The following is a 24,986-nucleotide window of genomic DNA, read 5'->3' as shown; positions in this document are numbered from 1 at the left end:
TGGTTCATAAACAGTAGTAAGTGGTAGCTGTTATTTTTATTATACCATTTGCCAAGGAGAGAATTTAGCCTGTCTTCCTCTGAATATTTGCCTTTTTAAAAATCTCTGACAAATTAGGGACTCCACTAGTACAATCAGCATCTGGATAATTGTGTCATGTTGCCTACGTGCAGTTGTCTAGGTCATGATTTTCTCATATTTGGTCTCTGAATAATTTACATTGGCTGTATGCCTCTGTTAAACAAGAACAGATGGAGCGAAAGTGAAGGATAATTGTACTTGACAGAATACATGAAATAAGTAGGACAGAAATAAGCTCAAAGTAACAAGTTCACAGTAAAGTGACCGTTCCTCCCTTTTCCTGCCAATGTTGTCTTTGACCCATTATAGTCACTCATTCATTTATCTGGTGCCCACATTATGCTGGCTGGGGAAAAGAGATGATAAGAGCAGAGTATGTGCCTTGAAACACAATCTAATTAGGAAAAGATTACCCACTGTGAATAAATATATTACAGTGTGATCAGCTCCACAGAGCTGTGAGTGGGGGCCTTGAAGAAGCAGCATTCTATTGCTGTACAGGAGAGTAGTGGGAGAAGACTTCACTGAGAGCGTGGACTTGGATTTGACTCTTCAACGATGATTAGGTTGGGTGAGGTGAAAGAAGAGAAAGGAGGACATTTCCAAGATGGAAAGAGTAAGCAGTGGCCAAGAGACAATATCAGACGGATTTGTTCAAGGGAGGGGTCCGATGACTAACACTGGATGGATCTAAGGAAGTGGCAGATGTGATGGAGATGGTATGGATGCAAGAGAAATTTAAGGCATTGAATTGCAAGGACCTGTTCTAGGTCATGAAGGCTATGAGAGGAAGAGTAAAGGAGTCAAGTTTCTAATTTATCTAGTTGGGAATAGCAATCACCACTGGGAATGATGACTTGACCACGATGTTGGTAGTAGCTATTACATTCTGAGTGTCTACTCAGCGTTTTTTGTGAAAATGAGAAAACCAAGCTCCAAAAGGAGAATTTTTCTATGGCCACATAATTATAAAAGTATGTGACAATATTCAAAGTCCTTTTTCTCCATTCTATTAACTTACTTCCCAATTTGTAAGGGAAACAATATTGGGAAGAGAGGTAATGAATCAAAAATGTGTAGATTTGTGAGACCCACATTAAATTAGTGGTGTGTCCTAAGAAGTGTGAGATACAGACCTGGATATTAAGGGAGATACCTGGGTTGGAGACAGAGGTCACAGTCAGCCCTGAACAGGTGGCCATTGAAGCTCAGTCTGCCCCACCTTTCTCTTCCCTCACAGCCTGCAATCAAGTGATCCCAATGAATTAATTAGTAGCATTACCTGCCCAAATTTACTACTCATATTACTTTATCCTTGGTTAGTACCTCATCTGTAACTGCCATATACCGATCTCAGTTAATCCTCACAACAATTTCAATATAACAACTAATAAAGTTATTATTATCCCCACTTACAGATAAGAGGTGCACCAAAGATGACCTTCATAACAGAGGGTAGTCACAGAAGAGACTCTGGTTCCTCTAATTGCTACTTCTCTCCTCCATAAATCCTTTTGCAATATCTCCTCTTACTTGGACTGACTTTTGAAAGAAGCAGTTATAAACTTATTCTAATTGGTTCTATGGGTTTTTTTAATTCTGAGTTGGAGAGAAATAATAAGGATATGTGTTCTTAATTATGACTAGCTCATTCCAACCACATTTTTCCCGTAAAGTATGCATTTTTGAGCTTGCAATTAATCAAACAATATTCTACCATGTCACTCTTTACAACTCAAAAAATTGTGGTGCGACCTTTCAAAAGACTTAGCAGAGATATTTGCTAATTGAGTTATTTAATCATACTTTTGTTTACCAATCAAATGATGTTACTTTTCCTCTTTTTCCTTTATGGGATACAGGCTGATAGACTCTTTCGAATGCAACAAGCAGCTGAATTTTACTTGATGCAGATCGTTGAAGTTCGTACTTTTGTGGGCATCATCAGTTTTGATAGCAAAGGAGAAATCAGAGCCCATCTTCACCAAATTAACAGTGATGATGACCGCAAGCTGCTGGTTTCACGTCTGCCTACCACTGTGTCAGCTGAAGCAAAACCCAGTATCTGTTCTGGGCTTAAGAAAGGATTTGAGGTATAGTAGAGTATCCTAAGCCTCAATCACCTTCACAGTGCATGATGCCCTTGGTTCAGTCTCCAGCACCAACTTGCTTGGGTTTCAATCCCCAGAGATTCCAATTCATTGGTCTGTGGTATGGCCTGGCCATTAGCATTTTTTAAGTATCTAATTCTAAAGTGCAGCCTAGATTGAGAGACTGCTCTAAGCCCTCTTATTGGTCACATCTAGATCTCAGAGGCAAGGCTCTCATACAATAATTTATCCCCTGTATTCCCTATGATAGACACTGTCCTAAACTATGGGCACATCATAGTGATACAAATAAGGAAAGTCCCTACCCACAAGCAAGCTGGCAATGATGTGTAGGGTGGCAGATGCTGTGACGGGATGAGATGAGAAGTGAGTGGAGGTGGGGCATGGAGTGTAGGGAGCTATGAGGGACTTGGAAGAGGCATATGCCCCACTGCCCGCTGGTGGGGAATTTAGAATGAGAGTGAAGTCTGCTTGATACTACATTTCCTTCCAAGTGACTGATGCCCTATGTTCAGGTGGTTGAAAAGCTGAATGGAAAAGCTTACGGCTCTATAATGATATTGGTGACCAGTGGAAACGATGAGCTCATTGGCAACTGCTTGCTCACTGTGCTGAGCAGTGGTTCTACCATTCATTCCATTGCCCTGGGCTCATTTGTGGTTCAAAAACTGGAGGAATTATCACATCTTTCAGGTAAAAAAAATTCTACAAAGTTATCTTTGATGGCATTTCCTTTAACTTTGAATATTCAAAGCACAAGCATGAAACTTAGCTACATGGCTTCATTGAAAAAAATAGAAAAATGCACAAATCATAGCTAAAACTCAGGCAAAATTTTGCTGACTTTTTAACATTTTTCCCTAGAAAGTCCAAATTATATGCATCCATCATATTACTATTTTTATAATTTTTTGTTAAGCCAGACCAATAATGTATAATCATAGAACTAAAACTTATGTTTGACTAACTATACTAACTTCTATGATAGGAAAACACACAGTATAGATAGTATTGTAAGATACTTAGCTTTTTTGTTTTAAATGAGGCACAGAATAATTTTATATCCTCAAAATTCTTATTGAATTAGTTTTAAAACAATGTTCTCAGAAAATATATAACAAAGTATATAATAGCAATTGACCTAAAGTATTTAGGAATTAGTTTGAGCTCAGTAAATTTTTGTTGAGTTCTTTTATAGGGGGAATAGTTCTAGCCCCTAACAACATAGCTATGAATAGAACAAGTGGCCTTAGGGCCACTTGCCATGTGACTATGTAGTATGTCATGCAAAATTAGTCAAGCACAGCTCCTACTTCCCCAGAACTTACTCTCTAATGCAAACAAAATTTGTCGGAAAAAGTTTAGCTTTTTATTGTTTGTTTTATTTTATCTTTAATAGTTAATATTTCAATCATGTTTTTCAGGAGGTTTAAAGTTCTTTGTTCCAGATAAAACAAACTCCAATAGCATGATTGATGCTTTCAGTAGAATTTCCTCTGGAACTGGAGACATTTTTCAGCAAAGTATTCAGGTCAGAATTTCCTAAAAGTTGTATTTATCGATGGGAGAAGTAGGAAACAAGGGAAACAGATGAATTGTGCTAACTACTTTGTTAACCTTGTCTCTGTGTGGAAGGTTTTTAATGGGCTTCTTGGTGTCATCAGAACCATACTTCATTTTCACCTGATATCTGTGCTTCTCATTTCTAGGAGCCATTTTCTACCATAAGTATTTCAGTTTTACAAGTCTGTGAGATAGCTTACTTCTTTGGGGCTCAAAATTCAGGTAGAGCTAGGGGTGGAGTGGAGAGGCATGGCCTAAAAGAAAAATAAGAAACTGTATTTAATTATAGATACACTATAATTTCAATTCACTGAGACGGCATTTTACTTTTACTTCTCTACCATCTTTGAAGTTCCTCACTTGTATAAAGACTATCAACTAATTCATTAAATTCTAAAAATTTCTAAATATATCTTTAGTTAGTACAAGCTATTTGATTTCGGTCATAAAAGCTTATTTTAATCAAACTGTTTTTAGAAGGGCCAATTTTTCTTTCTAAATACTTTAAAGATATTTTGGGCATAATTAAATAATGTTTTAAAAGGAATTTCATCTGTAGTTTCCTCATAGATGGTGAGTGAACCTGCCAAGTCAATGGCTTGATGTAAACAATGAGCTCAGTAAATTACTGTAAGGAAATATTTAACATGAAGATTATGTGTACACAGTAAAGGCAGTAGTCATCATTAGAAGTAAAAAAGAAAGAAAAAGTCCCAAGATAAATTGGAATCAAGCTCTCAAATGTGAAAGATAAAGAGAAGATTCACAAGGTAGTAAGAGAAAAAAAATGAATGACACATAGGGTGTCCCAAATTGTCTGACAGCAGACTTCTCTGTAGAAATCTTATACTACTAGAGAAAGTTTCATGATACTGAAGGAAACAAAGAAAATCTGCCCACCAAAGAATACTGTATCTACCATAACCAGCAAAGTTATCTTTTATAAGTGGAAAGCTAAACACAGTCTTAAGAACAACAGCTGAAACCACATATGTCCACCACACCCATCCTGTAAGAAATGCTAACTGGAGTTCTCAGGACTGACAGAGTAGCTCGAACGGTAATAGTGGCTGCCCAGCAAGCATGAGACCCTGAGTTCAATCCCCAGTCCTGCCAAAATAAATAAGTAAATAAAAATAAAAGGGTTCTCCAAACTGAATGAGCAAGAGGAAAACATCAGGGTACATAACTCACTGTTAGAATCTTTATACAGACAAATTCAGAATGCTCTAATATTACAAACTTTGCACATAAAACATTCATATCTTTAGTGAGAAGACAAAAAATAAAATGATCAAAAATAATAATCACACTAATATGTTTAAAGATAAGCAATAGAAAAATGTAAAATGAAACATCAAAAATTTAAAATGTAGGGAGGAAAAGAGTGCAAGTGCAGTTTATTAGTATATTTTCTCTTTCTCTTTTTTCTTTTTTTATCTTTATGATGTTATTTTGCTATACTTTCAAAATAGCTTGGCATAATCAAAAATTGGTTTTTGTAAGCTTCATGATAACCACAAAGTAAAAATCTATAATAGACAAACCAAAAGCAGCAGAGGAACAATCAAGGAATCAAAATACACTACTAGAGTAAATCATATAACCACAAAGGATAACTGTGAGAGAGGGAGAAAAAAGGAACTACAAGAGAAAACAACTTAAAAATGGCTGTGATAGGATCCTACCTTAAATGTAAGTGGATTAAATTCTCCATTTAAAAGATACAGAGTGACTGAATAAATTAAAAACAAAACAAAACAAGCCCCAGATATCTGTTGATTATAAGAAACTCATTTCACCTATAAGGACATACATAAATTAAGAGTAAAAAGAATTAGATCTCTCACACAAATAGACTCCAAAAGAAAGCAAGAGTAGCCATTCTTCTATCAGATAAAATATATTTTAAATCAAAATCAGTGAAAAGAAACAAGGATGGTCATTATATGACCTAATGGTACATCTCAAACTCCTAGAAAAACAAGAACAAACAAATCCCAAAACAAATAGGAGAGAAATAATAAAAATAAGAGCGGAAATCAACGAAATAGAAACCAAAAAAACCATACAAAGAATTAATGGATCAAAAAGTTGGTTCTTTGAAAAAATAAACAAGATCGATAGACCCCTGGCAAACCTGACTAAAATGAGGAGAGAAAAAACCCGAATTAGTGAATCAGGAATGCAAAAGGGGAGATAACAACAAACACCATGGAAGTCCAGGAAATCATCAGAGACTACTTTGAGAACCTATATTCAAATAAATTTGAAAATCTTAAAGAAATGGACAGATTTCTAGATACATATGATCATCCAAAACTGAACCAAGAGGAAATTAATCACCTGAATAGACCTATAACACAAAATGAAATTGAAGCAGCAATCAAGAGTCTCCCCAAAAAGAAAAGTCCAGGACCTGATGGATTCTCTGCTGAATTCTATCAGACCTTTAAAGAAGAACTGATACCAACCCTCCTTAAACTGTTCCATGAAATAGAAAGGGAAAGAAAACTGCCAAACACATTTTATGACGCCAGTATGACACTTACCCCAAAACCAGGCAAAGAAACCTCCAAAAAAAGAACTATAGGCCAATCTCCTTAATGAACATTGACGCAAAAATCCTCAACAAAATAATGGCAAACCAAATTCAACAACACATCAAAAAGATTATTCACCATGACCAAATAGGCTTCATCCCAAGAATGCAGGGGTGGTTCAACATATGAAAAGCAATAAACGTAATAAACCATATTAACAGAAGCAAAGACAAAAACCACTTGATTATCTCAATAGATGCAGAAAAAGCAACACCATTTCACGATAAAAGCTCTAAGAAAACTAGGAATAGAAGGAAAGTACCTCAACATTAAAAAAGCTATATATGACAAACCTACAGTCAGCCTTATACTTAACGGAGAAGAACTGAAACCATTCCCTCTAAAATCAGGAACCAGACAAGGATGCCCACTATCTCCACTTCTATTCAACATAGTACTGGAATTCCTAGCCAGAGCAATTAGGCAAGAAGAAGGAATAAAAGGAATACAAATAAGTAAAGAAACTGTCAAAATATCCCTATTTGCAGATGACATGATCCTATACCTTAAAGACCTAAAAAACTCTACTCAGAAACTTCTAGACATCATCAATAGCTAAAGCAAGGTAGCAGGATATAAAATCAACATAGAAAAATCATTAGCATTTCTATACACTAACAATGAGCAAACTAAAAAGAATGTATGAAAAAAATCAAATACCTAGGTGTAAACCTAACAAAAGATGTGAAAGACCTCTACAAGGAAAACTATAAACTTCTGAAGAAAGAGATTGAGGAAGACTATAGAAAGTGGAGGGATCTCCCATGTTCATGGATTGGTAGAATCAACATAGTAAAAATGTCGATACTCCCCAAAGTAATCTACATGTTTAATGCAATTCCCATCAAAATTCCAATGACATTCATTAAAGAGATTGAAAAATCTACCGTTAGATTTATTTGGAAACACAAGAGGCCACGAATAGCCAAGGCAATACTCAGTCAAAAGACCAATGCTGGAGGTATCACAATACCTGACTTCAAACTATATTACAAAGCAATAACGATAAAAACAGCATGGTACTGGCACAAAACCAGACATGAAGACCAGTGAAACAGAATAGAGGATCCAGATATGAAGGCACACAACTATAACCAACTTGTCTGACAAAGGAGCTAAAAATATACGATGGAGAAATAGCAGCCTCTTCAACAAAAACTGCTGGGAAAACTGGTTAGCAGTCTGCAAAAAACTGAAATTAGATCCATGAATATCACCCTATACCAAGATTAACTCAAAATGGATCAAGGATCTTAATATCACACCACAAACTCTAAAGTCGATACAGGAAAGAATAGGAAATACTCTGGAGTTAGTAGGTATAGATAAGAACTTTCTCAACAAAACCCCAGCAGCACAGCAACTAAGAGATAGCATAGATAAATGGGACCTCATAAAACTAAAAAGCTTCTGTTCATCAAAAGAAATGGTCTCTAAACTGAAGAGAACACCCACAGAGTGGGAGAAAATAGTTGCCAGCTATACATCAGACAAAGGACTGATAACCAGAATATACAGGGAACTTAAAAAACTAAATTCTCCCAAAACTAATGAACCAATAAAGAAATGGGCACGTGAACTAAACAGAACTTTCTCAAAAGAAGAAATTCAAATGGCCAAAAAACACATGAAAAAATGTTCACCATCTCTAGCCATAAAGGAAATGCAAATTAAAACCACACTAAGATTCCACCTCACCCTTGTTAGAAATGCCATCATTAGCAACACCACCAACAACAGGTGTTGGTGAGGACAAACCCTCTTTTTTTTTTTTTTTAACTGCATTTGGGGCCCATTTATTTATATAATTACACAAAGAAAAGTTAGCACATTTTAGCCTCTTCAGTCTGGTCAGAAAATTGAAAGCCATGTAACATGAAGTAACTAGAAAATTAACTTTTGTCTGGTATTTCTTTTTTTTAATTGTTTTATTATTCATATGTGCATACAAAGCTTGGGTCATATCTCTCCCCTGCCCCCACCCCCTCCCTTACTACCCACTCCACCCCCTCCCTATCTCCCCCACCCCCTCAATACCCAGTATAAACTATTTTGCCCTCATCTCTAATTTTGTTGAAGAGAGAGTATAGGCAATAATAGGAAGGAACAAGTGTTCCTGGTTGAGATAAGGATAGCTATACAGGGAGTTGACTCACATTAATTTCCTGTACGTGTGTGTTGCGTTGTAGGTTAATTCTTTTTGATCGACCATTTTCTCTAGTTCCTGGTCCTCTTTTCCTATTGGCCTCAGTTGCTTTTAAGGTATCTGCTTTAGTTTCTCTGTGTTAAGGGCAACAAATGCTAACTAATTTTTTAGGTGTCTTACCTATCCTCACCCCTCCCTTGTGTGCTCTCACGAAAAGGAACCCTGTTACACTGTTGGTGGGAATGTAAACTAGTACAACCACTCTGAAAAAAATTTGGAGGCTACTTAAAAAGCTAAACATTAATCTACCATTTGATCCAGCAATATCACTCTTGGGGGTATACTCAAAAGACTGTGACACAGGTTACTCCAGAAGCACCTGCACACCCATGTTTATTGCAGCACTATTCACAATAGCCAAGTTATGGAAACAGCCAAGATGCCCCACCACTGATGAGTGGATTAAGAAAATATGGTATTTATACACAATGGAATTTTATGCAGCCATGAAGAAGAACGAAATGTTATCATTCGCTGGTAAATGGATGGAATTGGGGAACATCATTCTGAGTGAGGTTAGCCTGGCCCAAAAGACCAAAAATCGTATGTTCTCCCTCATATGGGGACATTACATCAAGGGCAAACACAACAAGGGGATTGGACTATGAGCACATGATAAAAGCGAGAGCACACAAGGGAGGGGTGAGGATAGGTAAGACACCTAAAAAATTAGCTAGCATTTGTTGCCCTCAATGCAGAGAAACTAAAGCAGATACCTTAAACGCAACTGAGGCCAATAGGAAAAAGGGACCAGGAACTAGAGAAAAGGTTAGATCAAAAAGAATTAACCTAGAAGGTAACACACACGCACAGGAAATTAATGTGAGTCAACTCCCTGTATAGCTATCCTTATCTCAACCAGCAAAAACCCTTGTTCCTTCCTATTGTTGCTTATACTCTCTCTACAACAAAATTAGAAATAAGGGCAAAATAGTTTCTGCTGGGTATTGAGGAGGTGGGGGAGAGCGGGAGAGGGTGGAGTGGGTGGTAAGGGTGGGGGTGGGGACGGGGGGAGAAATGACCCAAGCCTTGTATGCACATATGAATATTAAAATAATAATAATAATAAAAAAGATGGTCATTATACAATGACAAAAGGGTCAAGTCAGCAAGAGAAAATAATTCTAAATTTATATGCACCCAATATCAGAGCACCCAAATGCATAAAGCAAATACTAATATATCTAAAGGGGGAGAGAGAGAGACCTCCTCAATAAAATTATAGTAGGTGACTGAATATCCTACTCTTATTAATGGACTATCATCTCTAGATAGAAAATAAACAGAGAAACAGCACAGTAAAATGGCACCCTAGATCAAACAGACCTAATAGACATCTACAGAGCATTCTACCCAATAACTACAGAAAGCACTTTCTTCTCTGCAGCACATGGAACCATCTCAAGGACAGATTAGATGATTGGCCACAAAACAATTCAAAAATTATTTAAACTTGAAATCATATTGTGTATTTTCTAATCACAATGCAATAAAAGTAGAAATCAAGAAGAAGAAAAACTTTGGAAGCTATACAATATATGGAAATTAAACAACAAATGGATCAAGGTTGAACACTGTGACTCATGACTGTAATCCTAAGTACTTGGAAGATGAAGACCAGGAGGATTGCAGTTTGAGGCCAGTCCTGGTTCCAAAAAAAAAAAAAAAAAAGTGTGAGATTCCATTTTTAACCAATAAAGCTTGGGTTTGGTGGTAATGCCTATCATTCCAGCTATGTGGAAGGTGTAAATAGGAGGACTGTGGTCTGAGCCAGCCTCGCTATAAACAGGAGACCCCATTTTAAAAATAACTAAAAAACCAAAAAGGGCTGGGGGAGCGTAACTCAAACGGTAGAGCTCCTGCCCAGCAAGAAGTTACCCTCTGCTCTCCTCCAAGAAAAGAAGTTTAAAATTTTCTTGAAAGAAAAGAAAATGGAAACACAACATACTCAAACCTATGGAGTGCAGCAAAAGCAATATTACAAAGGAAGTTCATGGTATTAAACCTATATCACAAGAGCAGAAAGCATGTCAATGATCCAGAAAAACAAGAACAACCAAGCCCATTATTGGAAGAAAAGAGTTAATAAATATTGGGGTAGAGATAAAGAAACAACACAAAAGATCAATGATGCAAAGAGGCTATTCTTCAAAAAGAAAACAGAGAAACTAAGGCTGGGCTGGAGGCATGACTCAAATAATAGAATTCTATCTGACAAGTGTGAAGCCCTGTTCAAACTCCAGTACCACCAAAATAGATAAACTCTTAGCAAGACAGAGAAGACTCAAGTAAATAAAATCAGAGATAAAAAGAGAGACATTGCAACTGACACCACAGAAAAAACAAAGGATTATAAGAGATTGTTATGGGTAACTGTCAACAAATGTGATAATCGAGGAGAAATGGACAAATTCCTAGACACAAACATTTTGCAGAGATTGAATCACAAAGAAAGAGAAATCCCAAACAGATCAATAACAAGTAACAAGACTGCATCGGTCATAAAAAGTCTCCCATCAAAGACAATACCAGGAGTAGAGGGTTTCTGAGCTCTACTGAACACTTAAGCTTATTCTTAAATGATTCTGAAAAATTGAAGAGAGAATTCTTCCAAACACATTCTACAAGTGGAATTTATCCCAAAGATGCAAGAATAGTTCAACATAGTGCAAATCAGCAAATGTGCTACAACGCGACAGAAGGAAGGACAAAATATAAAATCATCTGAATCGATACAGAAAAGGCATTCGATAAAATGCAGCATCCTTTCTTGATAAAAACTTTGAATAAATTAGGTAGAGAAGGAATACAGCAACATAATTAAGGTCATATATAGTGAGCCAACAGGTAAAAGGCATCTTGTGTTCATGAATTAGAAGGCCAACTACTGTCAAAATGTTCATTCTACCCAAGATGATGTACAGATTCAGTGTAATACCATCAAATACAATGACATTCTTCACAAAACTATAGAAACAATCCTGAAATTTGTATGGAACAACAACAACAACAAAAAAGCCAAAGCAATCTCGAGTAAAAAGGAACAAAGCAGGAGCCAGTGTACTACCTGACTTCAAAATATGCTGCAGTGTTATGATAATCAAAACAGCACGGTATTGGCATAAAACCGGACACATCGACCAATGGAATGAATAAACAGCCTACAGGTAAATTCACAGAACTGATTTGCAATAAAGGGACTAAGAATACCAATGGAGAAAGAGCAGTCTTTTCAATAAATAGTGCTAAAGAAATTGGATATACATATGCAGAAGAATGAAATTAAACCCCTATCTCTCTCAAGTTACAAAAATTAAGTCAAAATGGATTAAAGACTTAAATGTAAAAAACCAAAACTATATATCTACTAGAAGAAAACAGCAGAAATACTTCAGGGCTTCAAAATGGGCAAGGATTTTTTTGGACAAAAAATCAAAAGCACAAGAAAAAAAACCCAAAACTAGTCAAATAGGATTACATCAAATTAAAATGCTTCTGCTCAGCAAAGTAAATAATCAGCAAAGTCCAGAGGCAATCTACAGAATAGGAGAAAATATTTGCAAACTGTACTTCTGACAAGGGATTAATACTCAAAATATATAAGGAACTACAAAAGCTCAACAGAAAAACAAACCAATTAAAATATAGGCAATAGACCCAACAGGCGTTTCTCAAAAGAACAAATGGCCAACAGGTACATGAAAAGTTTCTCAATATCACTAATCATTAGAGAAATGCAAATTGAAACCATCATGAGATATAGCTTATTCCAGTAGGAATGACTATTGTCTAGCAAATGAGAGATCACATGTGTTGGCAAGGATGTAGGGAAGAGGGAACCCTTCCACACTGTTGATGGAAATGTAAATTAGTACAGCCATTATGGAATATAATAGGAGGGTCCTCAAAAAATTAAAAATACAGCTACCATATGATTCAGCAATCCACTATTTACTTGGAATATCCAAAATAAATGAAATTTGCATGTTGAAGAGACATCTGTGCTCCCATGTTTATTGCAGCACTATTTATAATAGCCAAGAAATGGAAAAAGCCTGTCCATGAACTAAGGAATAGATAAAGAAAATGCTGTACATATACACAATGTAACACCATTCAGTAGTTTAAAAAAAAGGAAATTCTGACATTTGCATCAACATGGATGGAACTGGTGCTCATAATGGCAAATGTAGTAAGTCAGGCACAGAAAAAACAAGTACCACACAATCTCACTCATATGTGAAATATGAAAGTGTTGATCTTATAGAAGTTGAGATAGAATGGTGGTTACCAATGACTGGGGACAACAGGGAGGAGGCAGGGATGGGGAGAGGTTGGTCAAAATGTAATATTCAAGTTTTAGTCAGATAGGAGTAAGAACTTCTGGTGTGGTATTACACAGTAGGATGACTACAGATAATGACAACGTACTGTATACTTCAAAATGCTACAGAAGGGATTTTGAAACTTTTCACCATAAGGAAATGATAAATGTTTGAAAAGAAAATGTTTAACTTGATTTAAAAATTACACAACATGTATTTTATACGTGGTTTTGAAATACACCATGGTGCCAAATAAGTGTGTATACTTTTTATATTTTTATCTATCAATTCAAAACAAATTTAAATTAAGAAAAGAAAAAAGAAGTAAAATTATGAATTATAATGATAATATACATTATAGATTAGACTATAATCAGCTCTCCTGCTGATGATTCTTAATAATTTTTATACCCCATTATTTCCTCTTTAATATGGAAAAACAAGTGCTAAAAAACCACAAATTTAGCATAAAATAGTTTTCGTATGGCCTCAAATTCATCTTAACTTTCCCAGGGTTGGCTGCCCCTCCTCAGTCGTTCACACACCATTCATCCCCCTGGACGGAAGGCTGGAGCTACCTCAAAGCCCTTCAGCAGCCCAGGCTCCAGCCCAGAGTGGGGCACAGCAACTGGCAGTCCACAAATACTTGTGAAATTGCTTTGAACAAATAATACCTAGTTATCTTTGCTGTAATCTACCAATATGATTTGATATGTTTTCTGGATTTGAGCAATTATGCAAAGTGTTCCTAATGTGTTTAACAAATTTCAAAGCTATTTACAGACTTGTATCCAATGAGAATACACAGAGATTAAATGCAAGGGCTCTGGTATTGACCCACCTGGATTTTATTTTAGTTCTGCCTTTTTGCTATGAGACATTGGGCAAATTACTTCTCTAAGCCTCAGTCTCCTCATATGTAAAATGTGGATAGCAATAGTACGTATCTCAGAGGGTTTTCATAAAGATCAGTGAGATAATGCAGTTGAAGTATTTAGCACAGTGCCAGGCATATGTATGCAGTGTGCTCTTGTTACATGCCCGTATGCACACACACTCATGTACATGGCTTATTGTGAATGGCTAGTGATTTTATTTAAAGGTACCAAGAACCAATTTCTTGTTAAAAAAATGTAAAAGTATATGGATATATTAATACACAAATTAAAACAATTTATGTGTATTCACAAACAAAAGAGCTTGTTAATCTGAAGTCAATGTTTATTGACTTCATTTTATATAATCTCTCAATGATGATATAAGAACAGCTGATTCAGCAATGAATATAAGATGATATGAGAGAGATGATATAAAAACAGCTAAATTATTTTTGATAAGAGAACAATGAAGTGACACTATATGTACTTGTATAATATATAAGTATAAATATTATACAATATACAATATTTTGCTTTGGAAAAGTACTTTTAACTTTTTTTGGTGGGATGAAATTTGAACTCGGAGCTTTGCACTTGCAAAGCAGGCACTCTACAACTTAAGCCACACCTCCAGACTTTGATGAAGTATTTTTATACAAAGAATGATTTATATAACTGTAGCACATGTCAGAATTAAGGGATTTTTACTTTTTGTTATAGAAGTAAAGAAAAACAATTATTAAAGAATTACACACTAGAACCTTTCACATATGTATTCTCTTTAACAGCTCGAAAGTATGGCTGAAACTGTTGAACCTCACCACCAGCTGAAAAACACGGTGACAGTGGATAACAGTGTGGGCAATGACACTGTTTTTCTAGTCCTGTGGCGGACCGGTGGTCCTCCTGAGATTGTATTATTTGATCCTGATGGAAGAAAATACTACACAAGTGATTTTATCACCAATCTAGCTTTTTGTACAGCTAGCATTTGGATTTCAGGAACTGCTAAGGTAGGTGTGTGAGTTTGTTCATAATGATAGTATTCAGCAAAATATATGACTTTCAGCCTAATCACATGATTAAATGCATTGTAAAGGAAGTTTTGTTTTGATACATCAAAACTTTAACTTTATGAAGACACTTTGTAAATGCTAAAATTTAAGAGGAGCAACTGAAGTATGTTCAAAATGGGATAAAAGCTTCTCTCCTTTTGACAACAGAAATTAGTGTTTTCACTAGTAGTACAAATAATTTTTTCTAACCTACATCTTTCTTTACATAATCTATATAGATATACTTTTCTAAATGTTTAGGGAAAGCTATACATAAATTATAATATGAATAATGCAATGCATGTGGTTTTGAGCATCTCCTCCTCTGCACTGGGTCTCGTTGTAGATACTTTACAGTAAAATGCTCTGATAGAGCACTAGGTACCAATGTGTACAGGAGGGCAGGAACGAGAAAGCTTCCTGGAAGTGAGGACACCATAATGGAAACCTGGGGACAGAGGAGCCTAAAAGTGGGTATGATATTTTGGGCAGAGGAAACAGCACATACAGAGAGTAAGAGGGAAAAAATTCAGGCTCTTCATAGAACTGTGAGGAGTTTGATATGGATGACATGCAGAGTAGCAGATAAACTGGGCAGATAGGGGAAGGAAGAAGAGGAGAGAGGATGGGTAGACAGATAAGCAGGAGCCATGTCAGCAAGAGATTTCCAGACAGTAAAGACATCCTGTGTAAAGGGAGGCACTGAATATTCTGAGGGCTGTGAATTGATCAGACCAACTCTTTCACTATCACTGCTGGCAGCCTTTTTTTTTTTTTGATATAGGGTTTTGATATAATGCCCAGGATGTTCTTAAATTCCCAGACCCAAATGACTCTCCCACCTCAGCTTTCCAAGTTCACAAATGCTGGGATTAGAGACACACCACCTTGCCTGGCTCGATAGCAGCCTCTTAACTGGCCTCCTTGACTCTGAACTGTCATTCATGCAATCCACTTTGACCTCTAGCAGAGTGATCTTTCTGAAGCACAAATCTGATCAACCTGTCTCCTGTTCAAAACTTTTTGGTGATTTCAGGATAAAATGGCTACTGTTACACGAGTTTTTTCATGCCTGGCTTCTGAAAGCTTATCTCTTACCTTTCTCCCAAATATCCTATGATCTGCTCCTACAAACTTTTCTGCTACTCACTGTGTCCTTTCCACACCTTACCACAAGGGTAATGGACACTATGCCTCCTTCTTGCTCCATTGCCTGACCCCTTAGTCTGGATTAGGTGCCCTGTAGCAAAACACCAAAGAGAACTCTGTGATGTGGAGGTTCCGTCTGTGTTTCTGCTACTAATATCATAATTTCAAAACAAGCATAGCTATATAGATGATACTTGAATCTGACTTCACTGGGAAAAGGAGAAGCATATGAATCCCACTGAAGGCTGATCAGGGAGTTGTGGCATCTTACTCCCCACCCAGAGTCTCACCTTAGCCATTGTGTTTCCCTGTAGGTTCCTCCTGTTACTTAGTGGAGGAAAAGAAGAATATAATTGCTGTATTAGTCCAGGGTGTCTTCATAAATCAAAATGACCCAATTTGATATCATGGTCCATAATTTGATATGATTTTCTCAGTTATGAAAAGAAATCTGGGTAAAGAAGCCCATATTAATATTTGCAAATCTTTGAAGGTGGATACTGTTACAAGATATATCATCTCCCCTCCAAAATAAACCCAGGGTATAATCCCCTAAGAGTTGTCTAACAATAAAAGTGTCTTGTTAGTTGTCCCTTGTTTACTTTTCCTAATATTTTTGTCGTATTAAAAAATGCAGCATCAACAAAACTAGAGCAAAAAAACCCTGAGGGCTTAGATGCCTACTTTAATTGTTGGTATTTTCTTAGTACTTTAAAAACTGAAAGCCTTTGTTTTGCAGCCTGGGCACTGGACTTACACCCTGAACAATACCCACCATTCTCCTCAAGTCCTGAAAATGACAGTGGCTTCCCGCGCCTCCAGCTCTGCTATGCCTCCCGTCACTGTGGAAGCCTTTGTAGACAGAGACAGCACCTATTTTCCCCACCCCATGACCATTTATGCAAATGTAAGAAAAGGGTCTTATCCCATTCTTAATGCTACTGTCACTGCAACAATCGAGCCGGAGACTGGAGATCCTGTTATGCTGAAACTTTTTGATGATGGAGCAGGTAACAAGGAATGCCACAGTGTTTTCCATGTTCTTAAGAGCTGTGTTATGATGAGGTTGCATTGATATTAAGCTTATCTATAAAATTTCAATGACTTTCTTATTCAGTCTTATATGATTCTCATAGAATTCTTACAGGATCACTGACATACTGAGTAGCTATGGGCTAACTTGGATTAAGAAAGTCCTGTAGGCTCCTCAGAGTGGCTGTGTATGAGCAAAAGGGTAGAGGAAGCTGCTTGACACTTCAGTCTTAGCTTACACAGGGCTAGTGACATTGGTCACTCCCACTTCATGGGGTCACACAGGAACAGGGTTATATGTGCTTATGACATGTGTATATTTCTCTAAGATTCCTTATCTTATTCACTGAAATTCTGGACAACTAAAATAGCAAATAAAACTCAAGAAGAGAGATAACAGGTAACTCCTATTTTCCTTTTGGACACAGTGGTGAGGAAAACACTTGGAAACTGAACTGGGGATCCATGAGATGATCCTTGATTACAGTGCTTTGACCAGGTAACTGAATTGATGAGAAGACAATTCAGAATTGCATGTGCACAACCAGTGCTCTTTATGTGGCTGATTTAGTCCTAAGAAGACCAGAACAGCAGGTTGGTGGAATCAGGATAGAGATTTCCCCACCACTGACAAAACTCCACGTCAAAGTTCTCATTCTCCACAGACTGAGTTCAGAGCTCCTCATTATACAGTTCAGACAGCACTGCATCAGGCAACACACACAGTAGCACTTACACTCTTTCTAACTGACTTTTTTTTTTAACTTAAAAAAAATCCAGCCTCTTTTTTTCTTCCATCTTTCCTACTTCCTACTTCTTTACCTACACTGAATTCTCAGAATGATAATAGATTTTAAGTATATTGGCAGCCCCAAGTATTTGATCTACTGATAAAATTATATACCTTGGTTTTGTATTTCAAAGTTAACTTTTTTCAAGATTCTTAAGTTTGGCAACTCATTAGTATTTCTTACCATGATGATAACACGTGACATTTGTGAACAAAAGTTCATTCAGAGGATTTTAGTTCAATCCCACCTCAGAAAGGTACCAGAGAATCTTGTTTTGTCTACTGGAATGGACCCAAATAAACAGCTCATGTTCTGATCACTTATGCATGGCCCTTCCTTCCTTCCTTCCTTCCTTCCTTCCTTCCTTCCTTCCTTCCTTCCTTCCTTCCTTCCTTCCTTCATTCCTTCCTTTCCTCCTTCCTCCCCTTCTTCCTTCCTCCCTCCCACTTTCTTTTCTTTCCTTCCTTCCTTTTTCATTCTTTCTTTCTTTCTCTTTCTTTATTTCCTTCTTTCCTTTCTCTCTTCCCCTCTTTCTTTCTTCTTTCCATATAGTCCAAAAGGCACTTTGCAGAATGTTTCTCCCTTGCTCTGGCCTATGGGCTAGCTTGGAGAACAGATCCTGCTCTCTTTGGGAAAATCACCTGATTTGGCTCAATAAGCTTTTATATTTTTCCCCTGGAATCATTTAACATCTAAAAATTTTAACCTAGTGAAAGAAAATAAAAAACTTTGCTTAGACATCAAAATGTAAATTAGCTTTTCCCCAGTATTTAATGTACATGTATACAGTTGTGTAATATTTTTTATAATGGAAGGAGTACTTATATACTGAGTAAAACTGATGAACTATAATAAAATTTGTACTCGAAAGGCTTTATAGTTTACAATTTTCTTTCTCATGCACATTCTTAGATAATCACAACCCCATGAGATAAGTTATCCTCACTTTATAGGTAATAAAACTGAGCCTCAGAGACATTACCATTAAGGCAGATTTGGACTATAAAACCAAGTTCCCTGACTCCAAAGCCAGTGTTCTGTTCTCATTTCTTTCTGAGTTAGTGGTTAAGGGGTGGCAGTGGTGACTATAATGTGGAAAGATTTTCTTTTGCAATTTCAAAGACAGACTAAATGCCAAGATTTGTTTTTTATCAATAGACCAAAAAAAGTATCTTCTAACTCTACATGCATAATAAGATGTTTAGCAGTTATTTTACTTCAACTTTTCTCATGTTAAGGACCCTGCCTCTGCAGTGGGGAAAAGAGAATTCTAGAGCACTTTAGTGATGACACAATGCTCAGATGCAGGGCTGGGAGTGAGGTGTGAGAACTGAATGTTTCTCTAGGATAGGACAAGCTGCTCATCTAGTGAGGCCACCTGCATCTGAATAGTGAATGTGGGTTGCGCTTGGTCTAAACTGGCTGCCTCACTGCTGCCCTGAGATTTCGTTTTTTGTACCCTTCAGTTGTGGAGTAGGCCATGTTTTCAGGGGCCCCCTAAAGCAAGGCAAGGCATAGTGGAAAAACACCAAAGCCTGCCAAAGCCCAGTTCAGCAAACCCCCTAGAATCTAGAAAAGAACCATGTGCCTTCTAATGGGGAAATTAAGTAATTACACACTGTTTTTAAAATCAACTATCAAGGTTCTTTTGTTTATTTGCTTCCATCCAGGTTCTCAGCCAAGTGGTTTCAAGGCATTCACAAACCCTTGAAATTGTAGGAAAATGTGTACATGTATTTCTTGGGAACAGAATAGTTTTTATTTCAAAAGGGTCTGTGATCATAAAGAGGCTTGACAATGTGCTCGGTTTCCATGGAAAACTAGTTATTTTCAGTGATAAGAATGAGAGCCTTAAAGATGACTTTTAAATGTTGTATTAACACTGAAGCAGGTACAATTCATTCACATTTAGAAAAAAATTTTTTCAGATTAAGGAATCACAGGAATAAATTATGGAACCATCAGATTTTAAGCCACCTGCCAAGTCAAAAATAATGCCCATGATAACATGCTAAAATGGAAAGGACAGGGAAGTAAATCTTATTTTTAATAGTTTACTAAAGATTAGCAAACAACTGTGATGACAGTGTTGACAATGAATTTTTGTCTATATATTCAGGTGCCGATGTTATTAAAAATGATGGAATTTACTCGAGGTATTTCTTCTCCTTTGCTGTAAATGCTAGTTACAGCTTGAAAGTGCATGCCAGTCACTCTGCTGGCAAGAGCACCCTAGCCAAGTCTGTCCCAGGAAGTCATGCTATGTATGTACCAGGTTACATAGAAAATGGTAAGAATCACTAGCTCTGTTAATTTGAGTAATATCATTTCGTGTATATACCTCTGATTCTGTGTGTGTGTGTGTGTGTGTGTGTGTGTGTGTGAGAGAGAGAGAGAGAGAGAGAGAGAGAGAGAGAGAGGGAGGAAGGCAGAGAACGGGAACGAGAAAGAATTTCATGAATCCACATGGTTTTGATAACATCACTATGCTTAGAATCTTCAAATTCATACTAAAACCTCTTTTTGAGCTTAACATTCATATTTAACTGGCTCTTGCTATTTTGCAGGATCACAAATCTTGTAACTTAATTTTTGGTCTCTTTTTTTCCTTAGCCTGCTTCTCCCAAAGTGCTCAGATTAGAAATCTTGGGGAAAAAAAAAAATATATATATATATATAAAACCAAATCTCTCTCCTTCACCAGTCCATATTGAAATCTTTTACCAGCTTTCGGTGACTTTGTCTCCAAAGTACACCTTGAAGAGCTCATTCTTGCTTCTCTGCTTGTGGTTACCAATCCCAAGCTGTCACCTTCTCTCCTCTGGACTATTGAATGGCTCTCTAGGTGTCACCCTGTCTTCAACCCATTCTCTACTGCACAGCCAGCATGGCTTGTTAGAAAGCACATATGATCCTGTGCCTCCCTTCTCCCCTTCAGCACCAAGATTAAAATCTAAAAGTACTACGCTGACCCACATAGGTCTAACGAACTTCTCTCTTCTGTCTCATCTCAAGCTACTTTCCACCTGCTTTTCTCAAAAATTTGTGGTGCTGGGGATTGAACCCAGGGCCTCACAACATGCGAGGCAAGTGCTGTACCACTAAGCTACAGCCACAGCTACTCTTCTGCTTTCTTTAATTTAGTTTTTCTAACCTGTTTCAACAGCTCAGAGTTTTCACACAGGCTGTTCCCTTTGCCTGGGAAGTTCTTCCCTCCATTGCTTTCCTGGCCAACTTCTCAGCTTTTAGGAACCTTTAAATGTTACTTCCTTGGCACCACTCTAAACCATATATATGAGTTATTTTCTTTCATAGCACTCTGTCTTTTTGCCTTCTCACACTTATCACAATTTGCAAATGTGTATTTACTAATAAGATTACATGACTATGCATTCCATAAGGAATACTGTTTTTGTTTTCAGGTTTTTCTGTGTGTGTGTGTGTGTGTGTGTGTGTGTCTGTGTCTGTGTGATTACTAGTAAAGTATATGCCCTCAATAAATAGTTGTGGAGTGAATGAATGGATGAATGAATGAATTATGGAATCAATACAGTTATTCTAAAGATGTGGTTTAAATAATGTTTAGAAAAGTCTCTTAATAGTCTGCCAAGAACAAGCTAGTCGGGAGATTTGTTACTTGTTATTTTGACTATTCTTTTCTTTTGTGTTACAGGTAATATTCAGATGAATACTCCAAGGAAATCAGTGCACAGAAGTGAGGAGAAGCAAAAGTGGGGCTTTAGCCGAATAAGCTCGGGGGGCTCCTTTTCAGTGCTGGGAGTTCCAACTGGCCCCCATCCTGACATGTTTCCGCCATGCAAAATTATTGACCTGGAAGCTGAAGAACAGGAAGAGGAAGTGGCTCTGTCTTGGACAGCACCTGGAGAAGACTTTGATCAGGGACAGGGTAGGTTTGCTGACTTTATGGCCTATTTTTCCACAAGATAGAATTTCTAAGAACTGTGTCAAGGGTTAATTGAGTGAAAATAGCTTGATTGTTAGGACTGAAAAAGTTTCCGAGAGTTGTCATAAAACAACAACAACAACTCTGAGTTGCTAATAATACCTAAAATCCCGGAGTCCAAGAGTGAGAACCAGGCAGGTTCCCCAAGAGTGGAGAGGCCCTGTAGACTCACTGGCTGTAATCACACAGCAGCCTTGAATGTGGTCTACTCATCAGAAATGGGTTCTGCATTGTACAGCAATACTAGAAGTGATTATTTTTCTGAAATTGGCTAGTGAATATTAAGACATGTATTTACAAGTCAACTTTTGGGGACTATTTCCCATGACTCATGTGAACCTTGACATACTTATCCTTTCCCATCTCTAGCCACAATTTTTGTTACAGAGGCTGGGAACAGTCCCCTGAGTTGAGTCTATGGGCACTGATGAGAACCTTTTTCTACCCTCCCTTTTCTAAGGCCTTTGCTAACTTTTGGGCTGCAACTTATATCTTTTTCCAGACTTTTACTCAAATTTCACAGCATCTTATATTGAGTAACTTTTATTTCCTCCAATTAAGTTGAGTTCTACCTTTATATGTACTTTGGATATATACTTGTGGATATGTTTATTAGTGTACTAATACCCTGGTGTTTTAGTTATTGAGGCATTATAGCATTTTTATATGTGGTAGGATTAGTCTTTCTTCATTACTGTTTTTTAGACTTTATATGGCCATTTTATTATTTATTTTTCATATAAACTTTACTATAATTTTCACTAGTTAAAGCAAGAGCTAGAATCATTTAAAATCAAATCACATAAAATTTACATAATAACTTAGGAGAAAATGACATCTTTATTATGTGTATTTGCTTTCAGAAAACATAAGTCCTCTTGCTCAAGTTTTAATATGAGTTTTTATGGGTTTTTCTTGAAGAAGTTTGGAGTTTATTCACTTTTCTTGTTTATTCTCAGATATTTTGAGTTTTGTTGCTATTCTCATTAGTCATTTCTAGTAAACTAGAAAATTTACTCAAGGTGACTTAACCTTTCCATTTATATTTTTAATTTCAGCTACAAGCTATGAAATAAGAATGAGTAAAAGCCTAAAGACTATTCAAGATGACTTTAGTAATGCCATTTTAGTGAATACATCAAAGCTCTGTCCTCACCAAGCTGGCACCAGGGAAATATTTACATTCTCACCTGAACTTTTCACCAATGAACCTGAGCATCAACCTGATGGAGAACTGCAAGAAAGCCACAGAATTTATGTGGCCATTAGAGCAATGGATAGGAACTCCTTAAAGTCTGCTGTGTCTAATATCGTCCAGGTATCTCTGTTTATTCCCTCAAATTCTGTTCCTGTACTTAGCAGAGATTATCTTATATTGAAAGGAATTTTAACAGTAATAAGTTTGATAGGAATCATTTGCCTCATTATAGTTGCAATACATTATACTTTAAGAAGAAAAAAGAGAGCAGACAAGAGATGGAATGGAACAAAGTTACCATGAACAAATGTACATAGTGCTTTCCTTCTTAGAGTTAAGACCCATGGCCTTTGCACTCAAAAAAACCACACTGTGAATTTAATATCAGGCTATTAAAATGCATTGGGATTTTTACAATACAGTTGAGATTTTTACATAGTAAATATACAAAAAAGCTTTTATAATACTCATTGAGAGAAGAATTACAAAACCCTTATGCTTTGGTTATGAAAAAATAACTAGAAAATTATTCTTCAAAGTAATGTCTTTAAAGGCAAGGGCAAAAGCAAAGTTGAATCTGAGTCAAGAAAAGTTTGTTTTATTGAAGTGGAAAAATAGCTCCAAGTAGAGAAAAGGGAGTTAGGTCTGAATTATATGTGAAGCAATTGTTTAGTTACTTTGGTTAATTTTTAAATTTCTACTTATCTGTGCCAAGCAGGTTGCTTGCTTATGACTGAAAATCATGCATTTTATATATGAAACCTCTATTTTATAGTTCTTATCTCTTGCCCATTTTGTTAAATATACTATAAAACAAATCCCACCACCAATGCTTGGAGATTTTTTCATTGTAAGAAGTAACCTTAAAATATGGTCATTGTCCTTGTCTCTTGACACTGATTTTGTAACAAAGGTCTGCTGTGTTTATTGTTTATAAGTTTCTACTCACATCAAGACAGCTTTCTAAGTTATTGCTTTGGGAATTATTGAATGAAGATGGTTATGGCTCTCATAAGGCTTTAAGTAAGGGATAAAAGACATTGTTGTGAGATTATTTTAATACATACATGCACTATATAGTTTTATTCAATTTCAAATAAAGAAGAGGAAAGGGGAAAGAAACTGATCTTTGGAAATGAGTAGTAGATTCTGTTCTTTGGTTAAAGAAGAGTATACAATCCTTTTTCCATCGAGGGGAGGGAGAGGGAAATAAAAATAATCTTTCATCTTCCTCTTGTTTTTAAAAGATTATTGAACAATAGAATAGTTTTGTTTTGAAATTTTATTGGATAAATATAAATAGTAATGTAAAAGAGGTCTTGGTTTTATCACTGGTACCAATTAAGAATGAAAATTAGATCTTGTTTTGGGTGGTAAGGAGAGAAATGTTGGGGGTCAGGAAGAGAGGGCACATGAAGTCCTGAATAACTCAGAGCAGTGCCCGGGAGAAACACAACCAACCTGGGGTGTCTCCTTGCAGTTTACACTACACCCATGTCTACTCTGTTACCTTCTGAGTCTCACTGTGCCTAGTTAACTTTGGAGCTGGGAGCTTCAAGACACTTGCAGCTCAGTTCTTAGCTTAGCTGTCAGTCCTTCCTCCCTCTGTTGCCATTACACCTGCTAGACTAGAATTTGTTTCTCTATGACTTCAAACTAAACTAGTAAAATACAGAGAAAGAGTATGGTGAGTTCAAGTTTTCATTTTTTTTCTTATTTTACAGACAGGAAGTTAAAGAATTAAGTGAATAATTCAAAGTTGTGTGCAGGTGAATGGCAGAGCCATATAGAAATAAAGCCAAGTTCTTGGATACTCCTTCACTTTGCCTCTTTAAAAAAGATAAGAGGCAAAACTAAGGAATTTCAAAGATGTAAGAGTAACAAACATAACAGAGTGATCACATAAAGTGAATAGGTAAACAATGTTCAGTGTTGAGAGGGAGTGACAACATGAAAGATGTGGAAAGTGTAGGAAAATACTGAATTCAAGATTCAAGCAATCGATAGAACACAGTCATGGTCAAGGCCCT

The 24,986-nt window shown here is 36.6% G+C and overlaps 1 protein-coding gene across 2 annotated transcripts in view; it reads left to right on the top strand.

The window, feature by feature from the left end:
• The window catches only part of Clca2 (chloride channel accessory 2), a 36,238-nt gene extending 12,051 nt beyond the window's left edge, over positions 1-24,187 (top strand). The window contains exons 7-14 of one of the 2 annotated variants that reach the window (XM_020151345.2): positions 1,944-2,174; positions 2,708-2,885; positions 3,617-3,723; positions 14,556-14,780; positions 16,711-16,981; positions 19,914-20,084; positions 21,468-21,701; positions 22,817-24,187. In XM_020151345.2, coding sequence (XP_020006934.1) covers positions 1,944-2,174; positions 2,708-2,885; positions 3,617-3,723; positions 14,556-14,780; positions 16,711-16,981; positions 19,914-20,084; positions 21,468-21,701; positions 22,817-23,259 — 1,860 coding nt within the window. In that variant the 3' untranslated portion in view covers positions 23,260-24,187. Of the gene's footprint in view, positions 1-1,943; positions 2,175-2,707; positions 2,886-3,616; positions 3,724-14,555; positions 14,781-16,710; positions 16,982-17,431; positions 17,503-19,913; positions 20,085-21,467; positions 21,702-22,816 lie in introns of those variants that run through there. The other variant, XM_074079526.1, reaches the window with a different exon arrangement.
• The last annotated feature ends 799 nt before the right edge of the window (positions 24,188-24,986 follow it).

The sequence above is a fragment of the Castor canadensis genome, chromosome 7 (genome assembly GCF_047511655.1).
Source record: "Castor canadensis chromosome 7, mCasCan1.hap1v2, whole genome shotgun sequence".
Classification (NCBI taxonomy): Eukaryota; Metazoa; Chordata; class Mammalia; order Rodentia; family Castoridae; genus Castor; species Castor canadensis.
This window is presented reverse-complemented; position numbering and strand designations above follow the sequence as displayed.